Genomic DNA, 24,773 nt, shown 5'->3' on the forward strand with positions numbered 1-24,773 from the left:
ACGTACCCACATCTCGTCGAAACTTTTATCGAGCTGTAACGGTTTAGTTATTTGGTAAGATTGTCGAAATGTTTGATTTTCAACACGGAGATCGGAGGTTCGAATCCTCTGTCGAACGAAATTTTTATTTAATAAGCCACTTGCACTTAGTCCAAAAGAGCGTTACAAATAAACAACCCCACATACAAGTAAAGCTAATATAAGCTTGTTAATGAAAAATAAAATTATATTAGAAATTTTGATAAATATACTGACAAAATTTTTGAAATTAAAACAAATTCATAAACCGCCAAATGTTTTTCTCAGTTAACTGAAATATCTATTTTTATAAAGTAAAAACTGCCACTAGATAGTGTTATACGTGTTTGAATCTTGTATTTGAGGAGCAATTAAATTGCATTTCCTACAAACATAATATGTTCTAAATTCCCTACCCTCTACCGGAAAATAATCAACCAACTGGTGAGCTTTAAAGTTCGTAGTCAAATTTTTATTTTTTTATAGAATTTGATTTTATTAATCAATATTCGTCTTTCGTGGCGATACAACGATTTGCCTTTAGCATCAAAATAGGCTACACTTTCGACGATAATCTCTTTATCGGCGCAAAACTTCTATCCAAAAGCATCCTATTGGGTTCTGAGAACAGGAAAAAGTCGCTGGGGGCCAGGTCTGAAGAGTGGAATGGATGTGGAAGCAATTCGAAGGGAAATTCTTGAAATTTTGCCATCGTTTCAATTAATTTGTGACACGGTGCATTATCTTGACGTATAAAACTACTCCTTCAAACGCTCCAATGACGATATGTAATAGTACCTATTTATGGTTTTTCATTTTTTAGATAAATATTATACCGTGCGCATCCCAAAATAGTGATACCATAACCTTGCCAGCCGACTTTAGCGCCTTTCTATGCTTTAGTGTGCGTTCACATTGTCAACGCTCAAGCGGTGATCGTCGAGCGATTCCGCTTTTGCGATGTCATCACGCGCGTTGTCCTGTTCAAATTGGTTAAGCGTCGTTTTAGTTATTTTCTAGCTTTCGAACCAAAAGGACGTAATGAATTTGGTATCCAAACGATTATTACTTATAGAAAATACTCTGTAAAGAAAGCAAAAAAATACAAGGCGTTCATGAACTTAATAAAAATAGACTTGCTTATGGTGAACTCCATCACCTTTATCATGAACTTCGCAGTGATCGAATAAGATTTTTTCAGTTTTTAAGAATGTCATTGGAAACATTTGATTACATTCTGGGAAAAATCAAGCATCGACTTCAAAAGAAAACAACTATTATTCAAAAGGGCTGGTCTGGTTTGAATTTCCGATATTAATAACTCATAATCAATAATCTCATTTTGCGTCGTCATTTTATTAAAACTAGAACGTATAGGTTGGTCGCACTTCGACTCCATACTGAATAAAAATATAAACATCAGCGCACCACAAAGGCGATGCCGCTCAAAAAGACGTGGTTTTTTGTAATGTGAACAAATTCATTTTAAGTTTATAGCCAGAAAGATGTTTTAACACCGTTGGAGCAGCTTCGCTCGACGCTCACCGCTTGAGCGTTGACAATGTGAACGCACACTTTGAATCATTTCATCACATGCAATCCACTCGGTTGACTGTCGATGTGACGAAGTGATAGGGCCATGTTTCACTCATAGTCACATATTGATGCAAAAATCAGGATTTATTACGATTGAACAGCTGCAAACACTACTCAGAATCATAAATTTGTTCTTATCTTCGCATACCAAAATATAGATTTACGATATGTCTAACACGACCATTTGATATCTAGATCTAGATATCAGCTTCGCTTCACGGTTATCCAAAATAATTATGTAGACTTGATGTTTTCATCGGTGGCAGCCTCTTTGGGGTGTCATCATCCTCGTGCTCATTTCGCCTCGTTGGAACTTAGCAAATCCCTTCTTAATAATTGGTTTTTCATGGAAGTTATTCGAGTAATGTTTATCAAACAGCAAGTCAAATCTTTTGCTTTAAGGCAAACTAAAGATTATATGAATTTAATCGTAGTAACGCCATCTATATGTCAGTCTACGAATTTTTAAACCCACCTAATATAAGCAGAAACTTTCTCGCATAAATAAACTAATATTCTTAATTTTAGGTCTCTTCTGTTTCAAAATTAGTTTTTTAAATAATTTTTAAAAGATAGATAAACATTGACGTTTCGACTTTTCTTTAAGCTTTATCAAAATAAATAAAAGAAAAGTCGAAACGTCTTGCGAGCTGTGGTGTTACTATTACGTCTCACGCCGGAGGAAGACCTTCGGATCAAACTGCAAAAGAATCTTGTAACGTCTGCAGTGACTCAATAAAAATTCACAATGACCTGATAACTAAAATAAGGTATTCCAAACGCGACCGACTGAGCTAGTTACAATACTAAACTATATAAAATTCAAAGATTGAGAAGACTAATTCTGAGTCTAATAGGTATAGTAGACATTGGGCATACTTGACTGACGTTGAATCTTTAATAGTTGTTGCAATTTTATTAATGCACTTTGTACCAATTTTCATAGGATATCGTAGCGAATTAATACCATAACGAAGACTTGTCCACTTTAAGAAAACACAGCAATAATCTATAAAGAAAATATTTAAATTATGGGAAATTCAATGAGGTTTCAAAATTGATCATAGGATTAGTTCTCAATCATTCTGTTAAATATCTGTCACACTTGTCAATAAACATTTAATTTAAAAAATTACATTACACTGAAAAAATTCACTTTTCATTACACTGAAAAACTACACTTTTTATAGAGTACGCTTATATAAATTTTTAGAAATTATTTGAAGGTCAGAAGAATTTTCCAAACAGAGCATTTCCAGGCAAAATAATATTTGAACGTATTAATTTGGGGTTACGAGAAACAGGTATGGATGGGTAAATAAAACTTAGAATTTTGTACAAAACAGAATTTGTGATTTTTGAAGATTTTTGCTTAAAATGCGTAACGAAGTGTACTTGGTGTGGCAACTGAACAAGAATTAATTGAAAGAAGTCAAGCTATCAAGAGAACATAACGTCTCAAAATCAATTGTTCATCTCAGCCTAAAAGAACTGTTGTATCCTTATCACGTATTTAAGTACATGATTTGAGTCAATGGTTTCTGCAACAAAACCAAGCAGAATTTATTTTTATGTCTTGATTTATTTTTACAAACAAATTTGATTTCACCAGACACTCATTAGTTCGCATTAACATATATTTTATGAAATGCTGAGAATCCTCTTAGATTTAAGGTAAAGGTTGGAACAGGAATAGTTGGTAATCATTTGATAAAATCATACTTTGACTTAGTAGAAATATTTGTATTTCTCGCAAAACGATTTCTGGAACCCAATTGATGATGTGCCACTACAAGCTCGAATTAATTCATAGGGCTCATTCTCATTTCAGTTCAGATGTACGATAACCTTTGAACCCAAAGCTTCCTGATAGATGGATTGATAGATGGTCAGGGCTGTCCTTTTCAGTGACCACCGCTAATCCTGTAGATTATTTTGGTTATCTCAACAATCAAATTTGATATTGTATTACATTACATTGCAATTCTATTAAACATAATGAGGGATTGTTATTTCAAATGCAAAGAATCAACCTTTTTTCTGTTAGTTCAACATTAGTTTTAGTCAAATGTTTTATAAATTTGTAGGAAGTGCATTAATGTAATGGCAAATTTCAGGCAAAGGGCTCAAATAATCAAATTCCATCATGGTCACGTGTTGCAAAACTTTCGAACGAATGATCACGTCCCTGGCTTCAATGCAATACTGTAAATCTGTTCACTATACCAAAATATACATAAATTATGAACGTGCTAAACATTTTATAAAGAACAAATTAACAATACAGGATTTGAAAATAAAAAAACTTTGGAAAACGAGTGGCTGTATTGTAGAAGTTTATATGATGTACTAAAATTATTTTGGCTCATACTATAGGTCACTGACTGTTTCTCCCATCAAACCCGGGACACCCAGTATAACGAATTATAACTTTTTAATGGAATGTGAACAGTTAATGTCCAGGTGTCGTAGTTAAATTGTAAGTTAATGATTGTACCATAACTGTAGCACATGTCAATGATCTCAGTTGTCGAGACATATTTATTCAAAGCTGAATTTCAAGAGAAAATAAATTTGATTTCATAGAAACATGTTAAGGCGGTAACGATTGACTAGTATATTGTTTGTTAGGGATCCAGACATATTAAAATTTACTTGAATTTAAAAATAACCTAGGCAAGTAAGTTATAATTTGAATACGCGAACCATTTCAGTTTCTTATAACCAAAAGGAACCAAATTATTTTCTCTATTAATATACTAACCCATATATCAATCTTTTGAGGTTATTGGGTATGAGATTCTTTCATATAACGAGAATTGTTACGTGACCTGTCTTCACTGAGTTGATCTATTTGTTTCATGACAGACACTACAAATAAGTAGTAGCAGTTTGGGAAGCGGAACTTGTCACTGCTTGTTCCAACACATTAGGGTATAAGGTATACTAGTTAAATATGCAGCGTAATTAATTGCTGGAAGAGAAATTCATTTACCGTTTTTTATAACACTTCGTAATTATCAAATTACTAAGTTAAAAGTTAATCGAATGTTTCAATAAGATTAATTATTTAAAATTGAGCAGTTTCTTGTTAAGACGTTGGGTTTCCAAGCTAAACTGCGTTTTACAGAGTGTCAATTTGGATGTTTATTCTATATTTTTTATTCTCAGATCTTTTATACGTTTTTGTTACTTAATTGTCTTCATTTTAGGTATTTTCTGAATTAAAAATAGATAAAAATTGACATTGCGACCTATTTCGGTCTTTATCAAAATAAGACTTGACATTTACAAGTAACATAATTATATCAATCAATATACAACAAAACCAATACAATAACCGGGAAAAAATTAGTACTTTTTTCCTGGTTACACATGAGCAAAGGTAGATATTTAATTTTAGAATATTTTATTATACAATAAAGTTACATATCCTTTGTATCAAAAGTACAATTATTGAATGTGCATTGCATGAATGGTACGTTTCTTAAACTATTCGGTACCACAGTCGAATTTTCTTGTATTGAAATTATATTTCTTCTTGCTATCACAACTCTCGTTGATGTACCTACTTGGTCGCAAATCCGATGTTATTGCAGCACTACCACACGTTCTAAACAATTTATTAGCTATTTCTGTACTGTGTGCTGCCGATTCATCAACATACCCTTCAGCGACCGTTGAAGACTTCCAACCGACATATTTCTTTGGTGTCATCAAGTTTCCCTCAAATTCAACTGATAATCTTCGAAATAAATTAATTAGGATTTTCAATTAGCCACTGTTTCGGGAACTTTATAAAACTGGTTTTTACCCACAATCTGATAAGACATTTTGTATTTTGTAGTATTGAAAATAACTTCTAAACAACCACTAAGTTCAGAAGTACTAAATCAAATCACAAAATTGAATTGACAGCTATTTGATTACTTTAAAAGTTTAATTAGCAACGCTGGTCGAATTTCGGTTTTTGTCTTCTTCCACTGCGCGTCAGCAGACAATATTAAATCAAATCAAACTTAAATCTAGTACTTTTTTCCGTTGTATAGTAAATAACTATATTCACAAAAAATAATTTTTCCATAGTTGTTACATTTCAAAAATTAGTTTAAAGTTAGAGGAGTTTCAAGTAAAGGAGACTTTGAGGTAAAGAGGTGTAACAAATTTACTTCGAGTTACAGAGGTTAACATTTTTTAATGAATTTTATTCTTGTCGATAAAAAAATTCTATACAATTTAATTGTTCACAACCTCTGAATAAGTGACGAGCCACATTTTCATCTTCATCGGGATTTGTGCACAAACAAAAATTCAGGTACTTAATCAAGGTAACAGCTTCGTGTGCCATGTCCTCATCGGAAATCATCGGCCCATTTTGTTTTTCGAAAATAAAAGGAAGCAGCCGAATCCTGTAATATCCGGAATCGGAGCGATTCCTTACTCCTCCCCGCTCACCTGGCTTTACACCATGTAAATTTTTCTTGTGGGGATTTCCAAAAATTAAGTGTATTCACAACGACCTCGTATAGTTCAAGAAGTTGAGGAAAGAATCCGAATGGAAATCCTGAGAATTCCTCAGCGCATGATGTATGACGTGATGTCAGAAACCACCATTAATCGGAAAGGACGCCATCTGACCGGTATTATTTTTGAACGTTGATTACACTTACGTTTCGTCTATGCTCGTCTATACATAATCGTGTTAAAAAAATAAAATTGTGAAAAATAATTCCGTTTATTTTTCATAGCCATTTCAGAATTACAGGATTGACCTTCGCACCCTATATTATTGCATATTATTCCTCAACAAAACATGAATTTACTTCGTCCCGAGGTAAAAATACCATTCCCCAAGTCCAATGTAACCAACGGCCAATTTCAGACTCGTTTGCCTTATACTCTTATATCAGCCCTAGACTATCTTTCCAAAACACCACATGCTTGACTTTTTTTGTATCACTCAACCTCCATTTTCATCTAAGATTTGAAGATTGATTTAAGTCAGCAAACCAACAGTCCCAATTACAAAAAGATTGACATAGCATATATAGAGAGAATATTTTGCTATTTTGACAAAATTTTTAGTATAACGAAATTGTGTTGTTAAACTGTGTTTATTTCAAGAAATATATACACGTTCAAAAACAATGTTGTACTGATTAACATTAATTAACAGTAATAAATAGAAAATTCAAAACTTATGTTAATTAAAGAAAGTATACGCAAGCTTTCACACCATTTACAGAACAACATATGTCGTAAAAAGTTATTCGATATTTTATAATAATGTACTTTTCATGATCGGACTCTTTTCAATGATGTTCAATTGGATTGAAAACAAAGAAATTTCGTTACACATCAAACAGACAAATGGAAATCATATAAATTTGTTAAAAAAATGTGAATAGTCCAGTAAATGAAAGCTGAAAAGTTGAAAAAACTGGGCAAATCCTTAGTGTTCATTTAAATTTTGATTAGTAGATCCCGAATGGTGCTTTGAAATTAGAAAATGTTCTAGGAGAATGAAGGCGAGAAGGCTCCTGGAAAACATATCTAAATCTCAAAATATTCGTTTTTCGCAAATATGTCTGAAAATATCCCATTTAGAGCTCATAACCCAGCTCGTACTCTACAAAATGTATACCAATGATTTTTGTTTTAACATCAATACTTTTTGCACAAACAGGTTATAAAGATTCTATTGATAATTGATTAAATTAGCAGCTGATCCGACCTATCCCTATCTCACACTATTTTGTTTTATATAGTTGGTAGCCATGTTTATATTAATTTCCAATTTAGTTAAGTTGGCAGGGGACAAGCACTCTTAGATATGTTCAAGTGAATGTGAAGTAGTGACAGGCAAACGTGCTACAATTTGTAATTTTTTAGAACTTTTAAGTATTGAGCAACAATCCTACGATTGTTCAGCAAGAGTTTTGTTAATCAAAATAAATATCATTTTTTCATCATTTAACAACAAAGAACCCAAACCCACTGAAAATAACAACAGGTTATGCGCGCAGGGCAGCTGTGAAAGGGTTTCTTTGGAAGTCAGGACAAGAAAGCAACCACAAAATCGAGAAAATCAGTCTAGAGAGTCAGAGTCAGAGAGCAACGTACACGCAAGTCGCTTTAAGTCAGTAAAACGCCACGAAAGATTTTAAATTCATTTTGTTTATTTCGAAATTGTCCGGAGTCAGTCGAATTGTAAAATTTGAAGCAAAATGGATATTGTATAGTCTCAATTAGAAAAGTTAAGTGAAGACAGTCAGGGCAATGTCAATTTTATTTCATGGCGATTTAAATTAAATCTAGCACTTAAGAATAAGGAATGGACGAAATTGTAACAGGTGCAAAGCCCAAACCAGCAGGTGCTGTGTCAAAAGGAAACGTTGCAGCTTGGATAGAGAAAGATGTCGAAGCTCAAACGTTAATAGGTTTAAATGTAAATAGTAAGATTGCGAACAAAATTGTAAATTGTAAGACACGATTGATAAATTAGTTAGTTTATATGGTACAAAGAGAATTGTGTAGCTAGTGTGCTACCGCCAAAATTGGCACATTTCCGAACGTACTGGAACAACGTGACCGGACCAACGAAGAATTTAGACACTCTCATCGAACGTCTGAGACTCGAGGACGATCAACTTAAGGAAACGACGACAAATGCAGAGGGCAGCACCAGCAACGTTCTCATGGCAAAACGTGAGAAACAAGGACAGTCGTCATACAGCAAACAGGACAAGTCATCGCTCGCATGCTACAAATGTGCGAAGACAGGTCACTTAATCAAGGAGTTCAAAGGCAAAGCATGTGCGAAATACATTGCCTACTGCAAGAAGAAACACTCATGCAATATCTGTAAGAAGAAAGGACACTTCGCAAGAGAATGCTAATCCCGTGATGATGCAAACAAACCAGAAAACGAGAAACCGCCAAGGAAGGGATTTTTGACCACAGCACTCTCAACAGTGGACAATGACATTTCGAAGGACAGGGCAACTTCATGGTATCAGGACTGTGGAGCCAGTCAACACATGACGTCTCATCGAGAATGGTTTGTACAGCTTGTCGATCTGGACGAGCCAATTCCAATTGTGATTTGAGACTCAACCAGGCTAGATGGCGTTGCAGTCAGGAACATCGAAATGGAGGCTTTTGACGGTCAGAAGTGGTATCCAGTGGTACTTGAAGATGTGATCTACGTACCAAATCTCAACTTTAATATTTTCTCAGTAAGTCAGATGCTAGACAAGGGACATGTACAGAAGGCAAACGAAAAAGAGTCAATATTCTATAGTCAAGATGGCAGGGAAATTGGGGCAATAGCAAAGCGCAATTAGTACAAGGCACTTGTTATATAATATTATTTGTTTTGTTTTTTTGCAATTTTGCATTCACTCGGCAAAATATGCACTTTCAATCCTTACAATATAATATACTATACTATTTTGATTGAAGTTATTTCTTATTTTACAAGTATACAAATGAATTCTAATCATGGATTAAGAGAGTGGTGCGATTTTTTTATCTATCTCTTGTGAAAATTAATTGACTTTTTAGAGAAAACATTCAGCCATCAAATCTAAGAGAAAATAATGTTTGAAATGGGAAAAATTGTAAAAAATCACCAATCACGTTTTGAAACACTTTATTCCAAATACCATAAAATTGAAATGCGAGTTGTTTTACCAGAGTGTTCATGGCCATTGAATGATATATTAACAACACAAAAATATAAATAAATTGTCTTATAATACCTCGCATTTAAATGAATTTTCCTATGGTGTTCTCATTCGAGGGAAATGATGCCATATACCATTTTTTTCCATGATTTGTATTATTTTTGCAGCCGGGATAGTTTCATAAGGGTATTTTTTAAATCCGATTTTTGTATCTGCAAGCAAATGCAAGTCCGGTCTGTTTTATTTACATTCGCGAGACCACATGACAGGAGAGTTCTCTCTTTTACATTATACATTATATAACTCTTGTCCAGACTTTTTCTGTACTTAACCCCCTTTTTAAAATACATTGCGGCTCTAAATGTTCGATTTCTCAAAAAATATTGCGGTTACGAGGGTATTTTTTGCTTGTAGATAAGTGTTTAATAAGGTGTAGCTGAAAAGTAGATTCAAATCTTGTGTAAATCACTTATTGCCAGGTGACAACTGCTTCAGATTTTTACTTAAAGAAGATTATAATCTTTCAGGAGGCCGTCATTACCAAATTTGTGTCCATCACTCGAGTGATGTTCTCAGAAACAGACTCACAACAAATGTAGCAAAAATGATGTATCGTTTGCTGCCGTGATCCTTCAACAAAGTCGGGATAAGTAATTTGTTGTTGCAAATTTCCTGAATAAAAATCAGCAATATTGAAAATTTTTCAATATTTTTCTTTTTTATATTATATTTAGAAAATGAATAATTAGTCCATTTCTAGCAATTTCCTATTTTTAATACATTGCAAATGAAAAAATAAAAATAATCTGCCATTGAATTTTAAAACTTTATATATACACTTATACAGAAACAGCTGATCGTGTGCGTGGTGAAGAAGATTTAAATCAAGTATGGGGTATTTTAATTTTTCCTGATAAATCAGAAATTATGTCATCTTTATGTTGAACAAGCTATAAGAATGAAAAGCAAGAGCCATGTGCAAAGAATCTTTTTTAAAACAAAAATTCGGTAAACAGGAAAAAAATGGAAGTTAACAAGTGGCTATATATTAAATAAAAAAAACACTAGAAACCACATTTTTTAATTGATTTAACACAGTTCACGGACCTATTATCTAAAATTATCTGAATAAATTAAAATTCATAATAAACTAATGGGCAAAATTCTAAAGATCACACAAAACCTTGCCTGTTTTTGCTACATGATTATTGGCTGAGTTATGAAATAATTGGTCAAACCAGCGACGAGTATTGCAGGAAACATACTTCTCTGGAGTCAGGGCAGAGGCTATAATTACAAGGATTTTTCAGGTTCCATTATCTCGTTAACTATCGAATTTTACACCTAAACCGTCAAAAAAGGGAAATTAGCAAGTGGCTTTATACTAAATAGAAAAAAAAACACTCGAATTAAAATTTCTGGACTGATTTGATACACTTCAAGGACCTATTATTCAAAAGGATACGATTTTACAGTACACTTCAAACCATCTAGTTTTCGGCAAAAATAATGAGAACTATTCTTTTAAATAAATAATTGATCTTCATTTGTTACCTAAATAAAAATTTTCTTAATGCAAAATTTTTTTAATTAAGAATAAATTAAATAAGAGTTCAATGGTTCATTTTATTGTGAATACGCAAGTATGCTGGAAATTTTTATACATCAAATAATACTCGAACCTTGAGCTAAAGATAACTGAGTCTCAAAAAGACAAATGCCATTAATAATTGAACTTTATTAATTTTTTGAAGATAAAAATAAAATGAATCGTGAGTTTCTTTAGATCAAATGAAAAAAAAAATATTATAAGTGCAGGTAGAAACCAAAAATTGTTTTTAAATTTTAAACTTATTTATTTATATTGCTTCATAAAATTGAAATTTTAACTAGACAACTTGTAACATATTGCTTGGCATCTTCAGCACAATGCAATAAAATTCGTAATCAGATGTGGGTTTAAGGGATTAAAATCACAACAGTTATGACGTTAGTGTCTGGTGACGTCAAACTGTTAAAATATTCAGTTTTAGTGTCAATGGTCTCTCTCAAGATTTTTTTGAATAATCAGAATTTTAAAGGTACTGATTATAATAATTTTATGAAACAACAAAAAGCATTATTGATTCAAACACTGTTTCAAAACTAGTTCAATTTTTTCGTCTATATTTAGGAACAATATAATGTATTGCTCAAGATGATCAGTGTACTAATAAACAAACTGATTATAACCTTATTGTAATCTATGCATATCATATTTTAATATACAAATTCTATAAAAGTTCAATATAACCTATGAAAATTCATCGTTATTTACAACGATCTAAACTTAACCGTTTATTTCATCTAGTCACGGTGTTTTTTGCACGGCTTGGGAGGTTTACGATTGGTATTTCTTCTTGTGCCCTAGTTTTTCTCTCACCTCTATTACTCTGTACAGGTTTTCGCAATGTTTCTTCTAATTTTCTAGTTATATTTTCGATTGGTAGTTTTCATTTCTGTTCTATGTTTTCCTAAGTACAAATGACTTCCTATCATCTCTGTTATTAACCTCTATTTTTTGCTTAATTTTATCTACCAATTGATCCTTTTCCTTCCTGCATGTTTTAATTGCTTTTGTTCTTTATAGTTTTATAATTCTGTTGTGCTTCTATATCTCAACCAATTTGTTCCTGGTCCTACACTTTCGCGGCACTCCTCGTCAAACTATTCTTTGTGTCGGTTTGAATTTTTCTATTCCATCGTTTTTTTTTTCCACTATATAATATGTTTTCGTCAATAATATCCCATTTTTATTTATTCTTTGAATTTCCACTTTCGTTAGACTTTCTTGTACTTTGTGGACACATTCTTCTTTTATTTACTTTATGTTTAGTTTGCTTGTAATCCTGTTATTCTCAATATGGTCCATGTTATTTTGTGTGTGTGTGTGTGTGTGTGTATTTTTCTGCTCAAATTCATACACATCATATGCATTAATACTCATTGTTAATAACAACAGAGGTGATAACAACATACGAACGTCACTCATCAGCAAGTTTAAAAATATTTATTTGATCTATTGGTTTGTACTTGTGTGCTTTTGTTCGATGAAAATATTAGGTGTGATAAACAAATTTGATCGTGTGCAGTTCCTTTTAGAACGTCTTTAGGATGTGAGATTTCCAAGTGGTGTCAAAGTCTAAAAATATAATTACGAAGGTTGCTACTTAAGTTTTGTCATAGAAAAATGAAAATAAATATTCATACTTGGATATGGCTTTATTGTTTTTCAAAATATTCTCTATCAAGATCAATAAACTTTTGCATGCGTTTGAACCAAATGTCGAAAACATGTAATTTGAACGCATCAACTGCATCTTCAGGTGTCGAACAAAGTTGATCTCGAATTTTTTTTGATCGGCGGGAATAAGAATCATTGGGTGTCAAACAAGGAAAAACTTTTTTGTTTGATCTGATGTGTGAGCGCTCGGATTGTCGTGTTGGAGAATGATTGGTTTCCTTGATTTTTTCGAACACTACTGGCAAACAAATGCTGATGTACCATTCATCATTGACCGTTCTACGTTGCTTTAATAGAACGGCGACATATTCAAATATTTCGAAAAAACAGGCGACCATTTGCTTCGTAGTATTTAGTGTATGAACAACTTTTGTTGGATTTGACTCGTCTTGAAAGACCCATGCAGTCGATTGATATTTAGTTTTGGGTTCATATGCATAGATCCATGATTCATTTTTTCATCAATTTTTCCAGTATTTCATTTCACTAATTGACAGAAGCATTTTTTAAGCGTTTGATGAAATATGCGAACAAATGCAAACAATATTGAATGTATGAGAGTGGAACTAATTTCCAAGTATGCCTCAGTCTCACGGTATGTCACATGACGGTTTTGCAGCATCAGTTTACGCATAGTTGTCTGACACATCAGTCGATTTTAGACGACCTTCACGGAATTCATCCTGTAGCGAGTCACTACGATTGAATTCGGAAAAACAGTGAAATACGTTGGCTCGAGGTGGTGCTTCATCACCAAAAATCGAAAAGCGAGTTGATCGACAAGCGTCGAAAATCATAGAAAATCATCACACTAAAATTTTCGTGATTTAATATCATTTTTTGACAAAGATTAATTTTTCAAGTATCTGTAAACAACTAAAATAGCACTCTTATGAAAACACGTTCTGATTATGCTCACTGTCAAAAATTTCAAACTTTATGACGCCAATTACAGATTCTACATATTCATATCAGTGCTGCCATATCTCAAAACCAAAGTGGGAACCGTCGTCTTCATTTTTGATCAATTAGTAATGCTTTAGTTGTCAGTTTTACTTCTTCAACTACGAAAACCCTTTTTGATTGGACATTATAATATTTTCGTTCTCCTAAGGCCATATTACTCTAGTTTTTTATATAAATATACGAAATGGGCCTTCACCTATGTTTAAACTACAAATGAAATCATTGATTCTCTATTCACACAGATTTCCTATTCAATCTTATCAAGTATCATTCACGATGATTTTATAAAATAATGCCACCATATGTTATCATTAACAACGTCTGTAATAACATCATATTCAGTTTCCGCTTACGTATTAAAAAAAACTGAAAAACCGCAGATACCGCCGAGACTATTATTTCACATTGTTTTCGAATATAGATAGGTTATATTTTTCAATCCTCACAATATTTACGAAGTGTATAATGGTGAAACATGATTTGTAAATATTTTGAAAAAGATAATGGGTTTTAAAAACCACACAGAAGATGCTAAAATCATTGAATTGATTACAGAACATGTTTATATTTTTCTTTTTTATTTCATGCATCTGCTTATTCATGTTAGTATTATGTTAACGTGCCTTGATTATATAGAACTGTGAATAACTATAATACATAAAATTTATCTTCTTCTCATGAAGTGATATTCAAGTCTTCTCAAGCTATAGTTGTTTCCGATTAAGAAGGTGATGACACTTCTACATATATTGATTTAAATTTATTTATGGTCACCTTTCCAGCCTCAATATAAGGAATTTATCATTTTTTTATGGAACTCAGGTTAAATAAATAATATTCTTATTTATTTTCTGGTCACAAAACGGGTGGGATTAATTCATAGACACGGTGTATCTCACTTACGTATTTATTTATACTTCTAACTATTCTCTAACACACACTCAACTATACGCCAATACTTAACACACTATGACAACATATTTCTATATACTATCTTAATTCCCAGAATCTTCAATTTCTTGGAAATCCCTAATTTGCGAAAACAAACAAAAAAGACTTTTTAAAAATTGTTTCTATAATAACTGTCATAAAGTAATGTAAACAGGTCACAAAAAATACAAAGAAATAGCCGCCACTAAAAAACATTATGTGGAAAGGCAGACCCTCCAGGAAACGAATAACTGACAAATTCACTCAACTTTATATTCGATTAACTTAGGACATGACCGGCTTCACGTCTATATCAGTGGACGAGTTCGTAACAATAAGTCATTAACAGTGTAATACAAACTGATTACTTAATTTTTTGATATATATTTTTAAATACATGAAACAAAATACACGTTCCAACAGAATGACAATAAAACAGAAATTATTTACTTATCCACAAATTCTTCCACAGGTGTAGATGTAATATTTCGTCTCCATTTGGTTCTATCCTTTGCTTTCTGTTCAGTCACAATAATGCCCTTTAATTGGTAAGTTTTTATCTGGCTCTATGACCAACTGTGAATCTTCCTTTGGTCATATCCAAACCGAGTAATATGAAATGTGCCAATCAAGGTTCAGTAATTTGTTCGTAACTCTGAAACTGGCAACACTGCGTTACTTTCCGATGGCGGCCCTTGACTTTGAGAGAAAGTGGTTCCAAAAATCTAATTAGATTTAAAACGAGTCTATTTAAGATGTTTAGTTCGCAGACACCGTGGGCACAATGGAAAAAACAACTCACTTATTATTAAACGAAAATAGCTTGAGTTATAGGTATTGGCTTTCAGAGAACAAATAGTTCACAATTTTCAATGTAACTCTACAATAATTCAATTACACATTCATTTCCCAAAAAGTACATTATTCCTTATTTCATCGAATTGATCAAGAAAGTTTTAATTGTTTTTAACATTGAGAAAATGTATTCAGCCACTGATGTCGATATAGGTTAAGTGATTACAAATTGTGTGTTTCAATATCAGCAAAACTACTGTCTGCGAGATGTTACACGAAAATTAAAACGTACAAAAAATTTGCGCAACAATTCTCATTGATAAACAAAAACTTAATTACAACATCTGGCAAAGAAAGAATAATTAGACTTTCCTTAGTAGGAGCGTATTAATAGAAATTTTATTGTTAGCAATATCAAAATCACTATTAACTGATTTACGTAAAAATAAGGGCGGAATAAGAATATTTTATTAATAGGATACATATCTGTGTGAGCAGTGTTTCACGTTCATTTTATCGATCGTTACATACAATACAATAATTTACTTATAAATATCACTTAAATAATTTCTACGATTACTTTTACTTTTACTGATTCGTTATTTTCACTACTAAACCAACTACGTTTACACAACTTATTTATATACCTGAATAAAATTCTATACAGTTCTAGAACAAAAAGAAACATAAATAAATGAATAAATAGACTTTCCTAGAAACTATTTAGAAAAAATACTGTAAATAAACCACTTGCTATAATAAAAAAGGGAACATCGGGGCGCTTCGGCTAGCAGATTCAGATGAAAGGCACCGAGCGATTTGGCCGAAGTTTGAAAATTCCATAGCAGCTGGATAGGGCCGGCCTAAGGACCCATTTCGCGTTCGTAATAATATGACATTTTATATGTAATTGCAATATTAACAGCCGCTTTCATAATCCCACTCTAACAAGCGCTTTAACTAAAGGTTCCTTTGGATTGAAGAGCCCTTTAACTTTGATGTGAAGTGGTCCCATAATCGATTTGTAACAGTCGCTCAAGAAGGGGCTACCAATTTTATCATGAGGTGACTGACTCAATGCGATATCCGTTGTAACCCACTAAAAGATGTCTTCCAAAGTGTCTTTCCTCAAACTGCCTTCTCAAAGCACTGTTATTAAATATTATCTGGTCGAACGGGACCTGGCTAACGAGCTACATTGTTACGAATCCCAAGCCGAGCGTCGGACACAGTTTATGGCATGAGCTTGAACATTGTGTCATAAACCTTCTCTTCTTCTTCTTCCTACTCCATTTTAGGCAGATTGCCTGTTCATTTTTCGCAGCATGCCTATTGCCTCAATTGATGGTAAGATTATCACTTCATCTTTTTCGTGGCCTTCCCACACTTCTTCTCCCCAGTGATCGTGCTACCCTTACTATTATTTCCTCGCTCATTCCACTTATGTGCTCGTCCCATTCGCACTTTCTGCTCAGTACCTATTCGTCAATATTTTCCACTCTGCATTTTTGCCTTATGTCGATTATTTTGTCGTCTACGACCAGGTAGCATCTAAGAGGTATTTTTGATGTTGTCAGGCTTTTTGTTTTGGAGGCAGAAACCATAATATTTAGAGATTTTGCTATAGCGATATAGCAGCCTTTGGAGGTCGTTTTCTTTTTTTGCAACCAGCACAGTATCGTCAGCATAGCATAGTATTGTAATATTGCATCCGTTCAATCTGCGTACTTGCTTTATTATTTCATTCATAATTATGTTGTAAAGGAGTGGACTCAGTGAGTCACTCAGTCGTATTCCTCTTTCCACAGGGATTGGTTTGATGAGCCCTCCGTCGATCTTGGCCTGGATTTTGTTCGCGCTGTATAGATTCTTTATGACTTTGATTAAGGTATGGGGTACTTGTCTGTCGTAGAGTTAATGTACAACATCCTCTAACTGAACCCAGTCAAATTCTCTTTGCGGATCTATGAAACATATGTAGGCTGGTTTGTTGTATTCGAATACAACAATAAATCTTTTATTTTTTTAAATTTATTAAAAAGACGCCTGTGTCAGGTTAGAATTAAAACATAGCATATGTTTGCATTTGACATTTAGGCCAAATGTCAATTATAAAACCAATGTATTATGAAACTGGCCGTAAATTAAATCTAAACTCTCCTATTCTCCTATTACTTGTGGATGACGTTTCTCATATTTTTATTACTAATAAATGTATCACATAAGTTATCTTAGTTATTTTTAAAGAACCATAAAAAGTTGCTTTTGAGGTTGTTAATTGAGCATCGAATGAAAATTTTATAGTTGTCAACTTGAACGATAATTATTATTACTTTCAAAAAATTGTCACAATTTTAGTATCCTGTTTACTGCCTATTAGTTCACACTGAATAGTTACGTTCAATGACAAACATGTACTTATGTCGTAAGAACGTATAAACATGAATTAATGACTAGAGTAGTTTTTCTTTTTCTCTTTTCTAAGTGTAAAAATATTTGTAAACATATTTATCAGGAATCCACTAATGAGTAGTTACTGAGGTTGATTTCTTTAGATCATACATAAATAGGAAAAATACAAAAAAGGGATATAGGGTAAACATATCAGTTTTTGAATCGTTGAGCTTTTTCATGTTTAGTTGAGATGAGATGTTTGTTTTTTAATTTGTTTTTTATCAATTTCACTGTTATCAAAGCTGTATAGCATTTTGAGAAGTTTTAACTAAATCTTCTTTCCTCTTTAACTTGCCCTTTACCTATATTGTTACCAAGCTACCGAATTTTATAGTACTGTTCCAAGTGTGTCGAAAAATTACCAGAAACATTAGATTTTAGAAAAGTATCATAGTTTAAATGTAAAACTATATAATCGTTTGTATATGGTAATAAAAACGGGCGTTTGTGGGGTGTTTTTGAGAAGCCATATGATGTAATTCAGGAAAGAGTTGGAAGAGCCAGAATTTAACAATTATGGAAATAAGGGAAAGGCGACAGCAAGCTTTTCTGGAGTTGGAGCACACAGATAAGTTTTTCTAAGGCATGTTGTTGATAAGGACGACCACTTAAGGGACTGCAATGCTGATGAAAATTTCAGTAAGTCAATGGACTAGATTTTGAAAATGCTTACCGTTAACAAGCTAATTTGGAATAAAAATATCTTCAAACATATTAAACCTAATTGCAAGCGTTCTTTCTTTTTTTGAACCTTTCGAATCAAGACGGTTAGTTTTATACAAGGTGTTCCGCGACTTGACGCAAAAAATCGGGATTGAGTGTTTCAATACTAAAGTGAGTATTTTCAATAAATACATTTTATGAAAATGTTCTTCAGAATGTCTTTTTATGGCGAACGGTTTCCTTGGCATGTATAACAATCTAAAAATCTACATATCTCCTAAACCATATATTTTATCGAGTTAAAGAAAGAGTACCTTTTTGTTAAAAAATCGATTAAAAAATTCATTATTTATTTCGGCAAACACACTACAAGGACATACGTAATCATCCATTGAAAATTCATAATGTTCGACTATATATGTAATTTACAAAATATGCTTAAATATAAGTTCTGAGTTCGCAAGGCATGCTACTATAAAGGCCGTGAGGGAAATTTTTCCCATATCACAGTATTTGCACATCATCTACTCACTCACAATTTTTTGCATCAAGTCTCGAAACATTCTGTATACAAAACTAATTACATTCACCCTTTTAAAGAGATTTGGTATATGCTATGGCCATTCTAGAAAGAAAAAACCTTCGTCGGTACAAAAAGGTGAAGGTGACATAAGTATAATTCATTATACAGAATTAATAATGTGAGCAAAAGTGTTCCCTCCATATTGTAGTGAATAAACTTTTCCAATTTCGGTTTATTATTATGGGAAAATTGATTTTTTTTATACAATGTTCTCGTTTTAAAATTTCGGCTAAATGTATTTTTCAGTTGATTTAAATATCAAATTTGTTTTCAGCCTTCGGGGTGGAGAAAGCTCAGAAATATCGTTCAATGGACACCGTTTTTCCAAACCTACAAGAAGCAGAGGTATCCTTGGGTGCAGCTTGCTGGACATCAAGGGAACTTCAAGGCTGGACCGGACCAAGGCACAATTTTGAAAAAATTGTGTGCTAAAGAAGAAAAATGTTTCAAAGTAAGAATATACCTTAGTTTACCATTTATTATCTCTACTTAAAATAAGCTTCAATATGTTGTATTCTAATTGAAATATTGTTACTTTTTGATTTTAAAAAGTGACGTCTACTAAATTTTGAAACATTCTACTTAACCAATCTAAGGATGAGAATAGATCTGTATCTATTCATTAACTATATTGTATGGAATGAATGCAATGAAGATCTTTTCAAAGAACGAATTTATCGTTTGAAAATATGAATAATTTGCAAAGCCCCAAAATATTCAAACAAATAGTTATTTTCATCAATAATCCTTAGTAAACATTTATAGTTCTTCCAATAACAATTTCAGAAGAGTTACGCGACAATAACAATTAATATTTTATAAATACTTACGTACCAAATTAAAAAATGAAAAATAATGTTTACTCCCCTTATAAAATTTCGTAACATCTAACAAACCGTCAGTCCACGGGGACTCATGATCTCCACTGTTTACCAATGAAAACATCGAATCGTAAACATAAATGTATTTCTATTGGCCGAAACTGTAGCGCTGCTAAGGAGACTTATTTAATTCATAAATTTCTTTAAATAAATATAAATATGGCGTTCTTTAGACCACGGGCGAATGAAGACAATGAAATTGCACCGTGTAGTGAGGATAAAGACAGGTATGAATTCAATAATAAAGATTTAGATATATAAATTCAGCAAGTTGTTTTAAGTATATTGGCAGGTTAAAAAAAGGAAAATATTCAGCAATCTGAAAAAGTAATCATAATAAGAATTGCTGAATTAACTAGAGTAAATAAATTTTCCATTTACCGAGTAGTGTGTATTCAGCAAAAGGTAGCAGATTATCCAGAATACAATTATACCAGTTTAGAAACATTACGTCAAGTTTTATCAGCATGTGGTTTTAAACACAAAAAAACTGAATAAACGAATGGCAAGAATCGAATCGTCAAGGATAGTTCGATGGCAACAAGATTGTTTGCGTCAGATAAAAGACTAACGAAGTTCTAATAGACACATAATTTATCTATATGAAACATGGTTTGATAGTCACGATGTAGTAAATTTCGGTTGGGTTAATAAGAGTAAAAATTGCTGTTTGAATGAGCCATGTTCTAAAGAGAAATGCTTTATATTAGTACACGCTGGAGGAATAGATGGTTTCGTGCCTAATGCTTTATTAATATCTGCTAAAAAATAATTATCATGAAGATATGTCAGAAGAATTATTTGAAAAGAAACAGCTTATACCTAACATTCCACCAGTCAGTAATCGTTATGAACAACGCATCCTACCACTCGCGGATACTCCTTAAGATACCAAATAGTAGTTATAGTAAATTTTAGCATTTATGTTTGAAAAAATATTCCTATTCCTGTCAGCCATCGTGAAAAAGACCCAACAAACAAAGAAATGCTTACTGTCAGACTATCTCCTTACTATTGCATATTCAACCTTATAGAGTTAATGTGGGCAAACGTAAAATCAGAATTACGAAAAAACGGAAAACGAAAAAAGAAGAAGATGAGTATGTGGTATCACTCTCTTTACAACTCTTCATAATTGAAATGTTTTTTCCTTCTGTTTTATTTGTGAAGAATTTAGTTCCTTTATTGTTTCTTCTTTGAAATTTTGTTTTCCAGAAAAAAAAAAGAATGAGGTTCAAAAAAGGCCCAGTTCACGTCCGGTACCCTGTTTAAACCAAACTTCCTTACAGGCAGGTACATTTTACTCGTCTATTTACGTTTTATAATTTAATATTCAGTTGAAGCAAGTTAACGAGGTATAATAATGATTTTTTTTTCAAGTTCCAAGTAAGACTACAATTAAGTGCATCTGTCTAAATAAGGGCGTAAAATGCCGTCCAATTTATTATAATGATTCGATTGCCTTTTAACGAATACTTTCTCCCATAAGATACACATACTTTTAAAAGCATTTATAAAAATAATAAATTTATAAAATGAGGTATCTACGCATATGGTAGATCAAACAAAATTGTCGGCAAGGATTTTTATAATCTGCAATTAATATTGGGAGAAGTATAATAATTTTTCTTATTTTAATATGTGAAGAAGAAATAACATTTTGTACGTATATACAAATAAAAAATTAAAATATGAACCATTTCACACTTTTCAACGATTAAAATCAAAACATTTCTAAAGTTGTGCACCAGCTTTGGAATTCTATCATCGAAGAACTTTAACGCTTGACCGTTAAACCAGTTTATTTCAACTTATCATTTTCCAAACGCTTCTCAGTAACATATTCTTGAAGTTTTCAAAACAAACGATAGTCAGTGCTCTATGCGAATTTCCTGTTCAACTTTTAGGATCAAGTCTTTCCTCACGACAAGCGGTTGTCAAGATCCTTTTTATTATACATCTTTCTCCTTCCTTCTATATGAACATTTCCATATTATTTATTCCACCGTAACCATAAATGTGATGTAGGTGAATGTCTGCGGAATGAACTTAACCATTTAACTGTAGCATACGAGGATATATTGAAACATTCTTAGCCTACTATAGAACCAAATAAAATTTCAATTTCAAAACATTTCATTACTCAACATATTCTCCACTTAATTGGATACATTTATTACAGCGAACCTGCAACGTCCCTAGACCTTTGAAAAAAATGTTTCTTCTTACTCTGCAAACCAGACCTCCACGGCTTTTATTACCTCCTAGTTGGAAGAAAATTTACGACCTTTTAAACTTTTTTTCAGTTGGAGGAAAGAGATGATAGTCGAGCAAAGCCAAATCTGCTGAATAAGGGGGTGTTCTAGTAATTCAAACCTTATATCACGAATTTTTTGCATGGCAACATGAGATTTGTGTGCAGGAGTGTTGTCTTGCCAGAACAAAACACCTTTGGATAGCTTTCCGCGTCTTTTCTCTTTAATTTTTTCCCATAGAGTGGTCAGTAATATCGTATATTAATCTCCAGTTATTGCTCTACCCTTATCCAAAAAATCAATCATGATTACTCCATGGCAATCCCAAAAAACTTAAGCAAGAATTTTTCCAGCAGATTTTTGGACACGAAACTTCTTAGGTCTTGGAGAACCAGAGTGTCGCCATTCCATCGACTGTTACTTTGTTTCTGAATCGTAGAAATGTATCCAAGTCTCATCCATTGTAACAATTCGGTTTAAGAAGTCTACATCGTTTTCAAATTGAGCACAGATCGAACGCGATACTTCTACCCTTGCACGCTTTTGGTCAACATTCAAACATTTGGGGATCCATTTTGCAGCAATTTTTCTCATGTCCAAATTGTCGTGAATTATATGATGAACGCGTTCGTAACAAATATTCAGTGCTTCAGATATCCGTTTTAGCCCAATTCGACGGTCTGATAAAATCATGTCATGAACTGCATCGATATTTTCGGCAACTGACCCAGAAACTGGCCTTCCCGTTCGGTCATCATCTTCAAAGGAAAATTTACCTCTTTTGAAGCTTGCAGTCCAATTTTTCACGGTCCCATACGAAGGATATTGATCACCAAACGTATTAAGCATATCTTTGAAAATCTGCTTACCTCTTAACCCTTTTAAATACAGGTACTTGATGATTGCTCGATACTCCAATTTTTCGATTTTCACAATTTCGGTGAACATCTTTTTTCTTTTAATTTATTGCGTAACTCCGGTTTACTTTTTTGACGTCAAACTTTACACTAACACTTCTAATAAGTTATTGTTCTTTGCTATGGTAACGCAATATTTTGTTTATGCATGGAACTGGTCTAGGATAACTAGATATCAATATATCCTCGTACGTGAAACTTAAAGGCGGCGTAGTGAGATATTTGCAGAGCAACAGACCTTAAACTGACGTCACTTATCTTGGACGTAATCTGTACTTACTTTAAAAATATCCTCTTAGAAATACTTAACGTAAAATCACTGAATTATAAGAATTTTGACACAAAAACACATTATTTATTTCGTGTACCTAGTCAAAATAAAACATTTTTTGAGCTGATTTTCATTTTATGCTACAAGATACTTACCTCCTAGAGTGATTCCAATACTTTTCAAGCCTTTCTATTATTTTTTTAGAAATAGTTTTCTTTATATTGGAAATAGTCTTTTATTTCAACAATGTTCTTCTCATTTAATTGATATTTTTTCCTTCGAAAAGTTTTCTCACCGGAAACTAGATCTACAGAATACGATAGGTGAAAGTTGATGGTTGCAGAATAAGTTGCAATTAAATATTGCCGTTCCACTATTTAAAAACAAACTTCAGACAACATTTGCTCATGGAATTCAGAATTATATATTTTCAGTTTCAGTTGTATTTACTTTATCAACTGACAGTTATAAAATAAGTACTTTGGTCTTAAAAAGTGCATTTTTTAAGCGTTTGTGTATTCTCCTGGGACTTTAGCTAAAATTCGGATAATAGAATATCTATTGAAAAAGGCCAAGCGTTTATCTGCTGTCCTATACTTCTTGCGAAAGAGCCAATACCGAAGCCAATTTCAATTTCAATGTTTGTTTCTCTCTCTCTCTCTCTCTCTCTCTCTCTCTCTCTCATTGTCTCCAGATTCATCAGTCGTGCTGTCGCTTCTGTCTAATATACAGTGTCTTGTCCAGTTTTGTATATTATTATTGTAATCAGTTTAGTCGATACGATACTTGAAAAGTCATTTGCAAAAACTCTTTAGAATGGAGAAGATCTTGTAAGAATTGTTTAATCATCAGAAAGAAAATTTTAGAAGCTCATGCTCAGACTGGTTAGGTTAGGTAAACAATGTGGAACAAACCTTGTTTTAAAAATAAAATAAAATGTAAATAACAATGTCACCAAGCCTCCACGTGTTGCAATAAATGAGAATAGGCATGCGTGGCGCGCCATCAGCCAACTGCTTATTGTCCTGGGATATTAGATATTAGATTGTCTATTGACTGACCTACGACATATGCTTCATTCGAGACGAGTTTTTGTCACTCAGTAGTTGAGGTTTTCGATATTGAAACTGTATTAATTATTAGAAAAAGTATCGAAAGCTCTTTTAAATTTGTATGAGAAATTAATCAAGAAGAGGGTATCAACTTTTTGGCCATAGAGAATTTTTTCTTGATAGTAATACTGCTTAATACTCTTGAAATATACAGGCATGATAAAAAAAGACCTCAAGTCCAGTGAAGAAATATTTATTAATACCAGATAGAAAATACAAAAGGGAGAAGCATACATGCCTATTCCTTTTTGACATATTTTTTAAGTCTATTTAGACATTCATCAGAACGCAGTTAAAAAAAATAAAAAACACTAGGTGTACAGAAGGAAAATACTGGTTTCCAACAGTCGCAACAATTTCT

General features: G+C 32.6%; 1 protein-coding gene across 3 annotated transcripts in view; it reads left to right on the top strand.

The window, feature by feature from the left end:
• The window catches only part of LOC130900180 (uncharacterized), a 265,111-nt gene that overhangs the window by 228,508 nt on the left and 11,830 nt on the right, over positions 1–24,773 (top strand). For all 3 annotated transcript variants that reach the window (XM_057810624.1, XM_057810626.1, XM_057810625.1), the window contains exon 5: positions 19,251–19,427. In XM_057810624.1, coding sequence (XP_057666607.1) covers positions 19,251–19,427 — 177 coding nt within the window. The remainder of the gene's footprint in view (positions 1–19,250; positions 19,428–24,773) is intronic.

Source organism: Diorhabda carinulata, chromosome 12 (assembly GCF_026250575.1).
Source record: "Diorhabda carinulata isolate Delta chromosome 12, icDioCari1.1, whole genome shotgun sequence".
NCBI classification, from domain to species: domain Eukaryota; kingdom Metazoa; phylum Arthropoda; class Insecta; order Coleoptera; family Chrysomelidae; genus Diorhabda; species Diorhabda carinulata.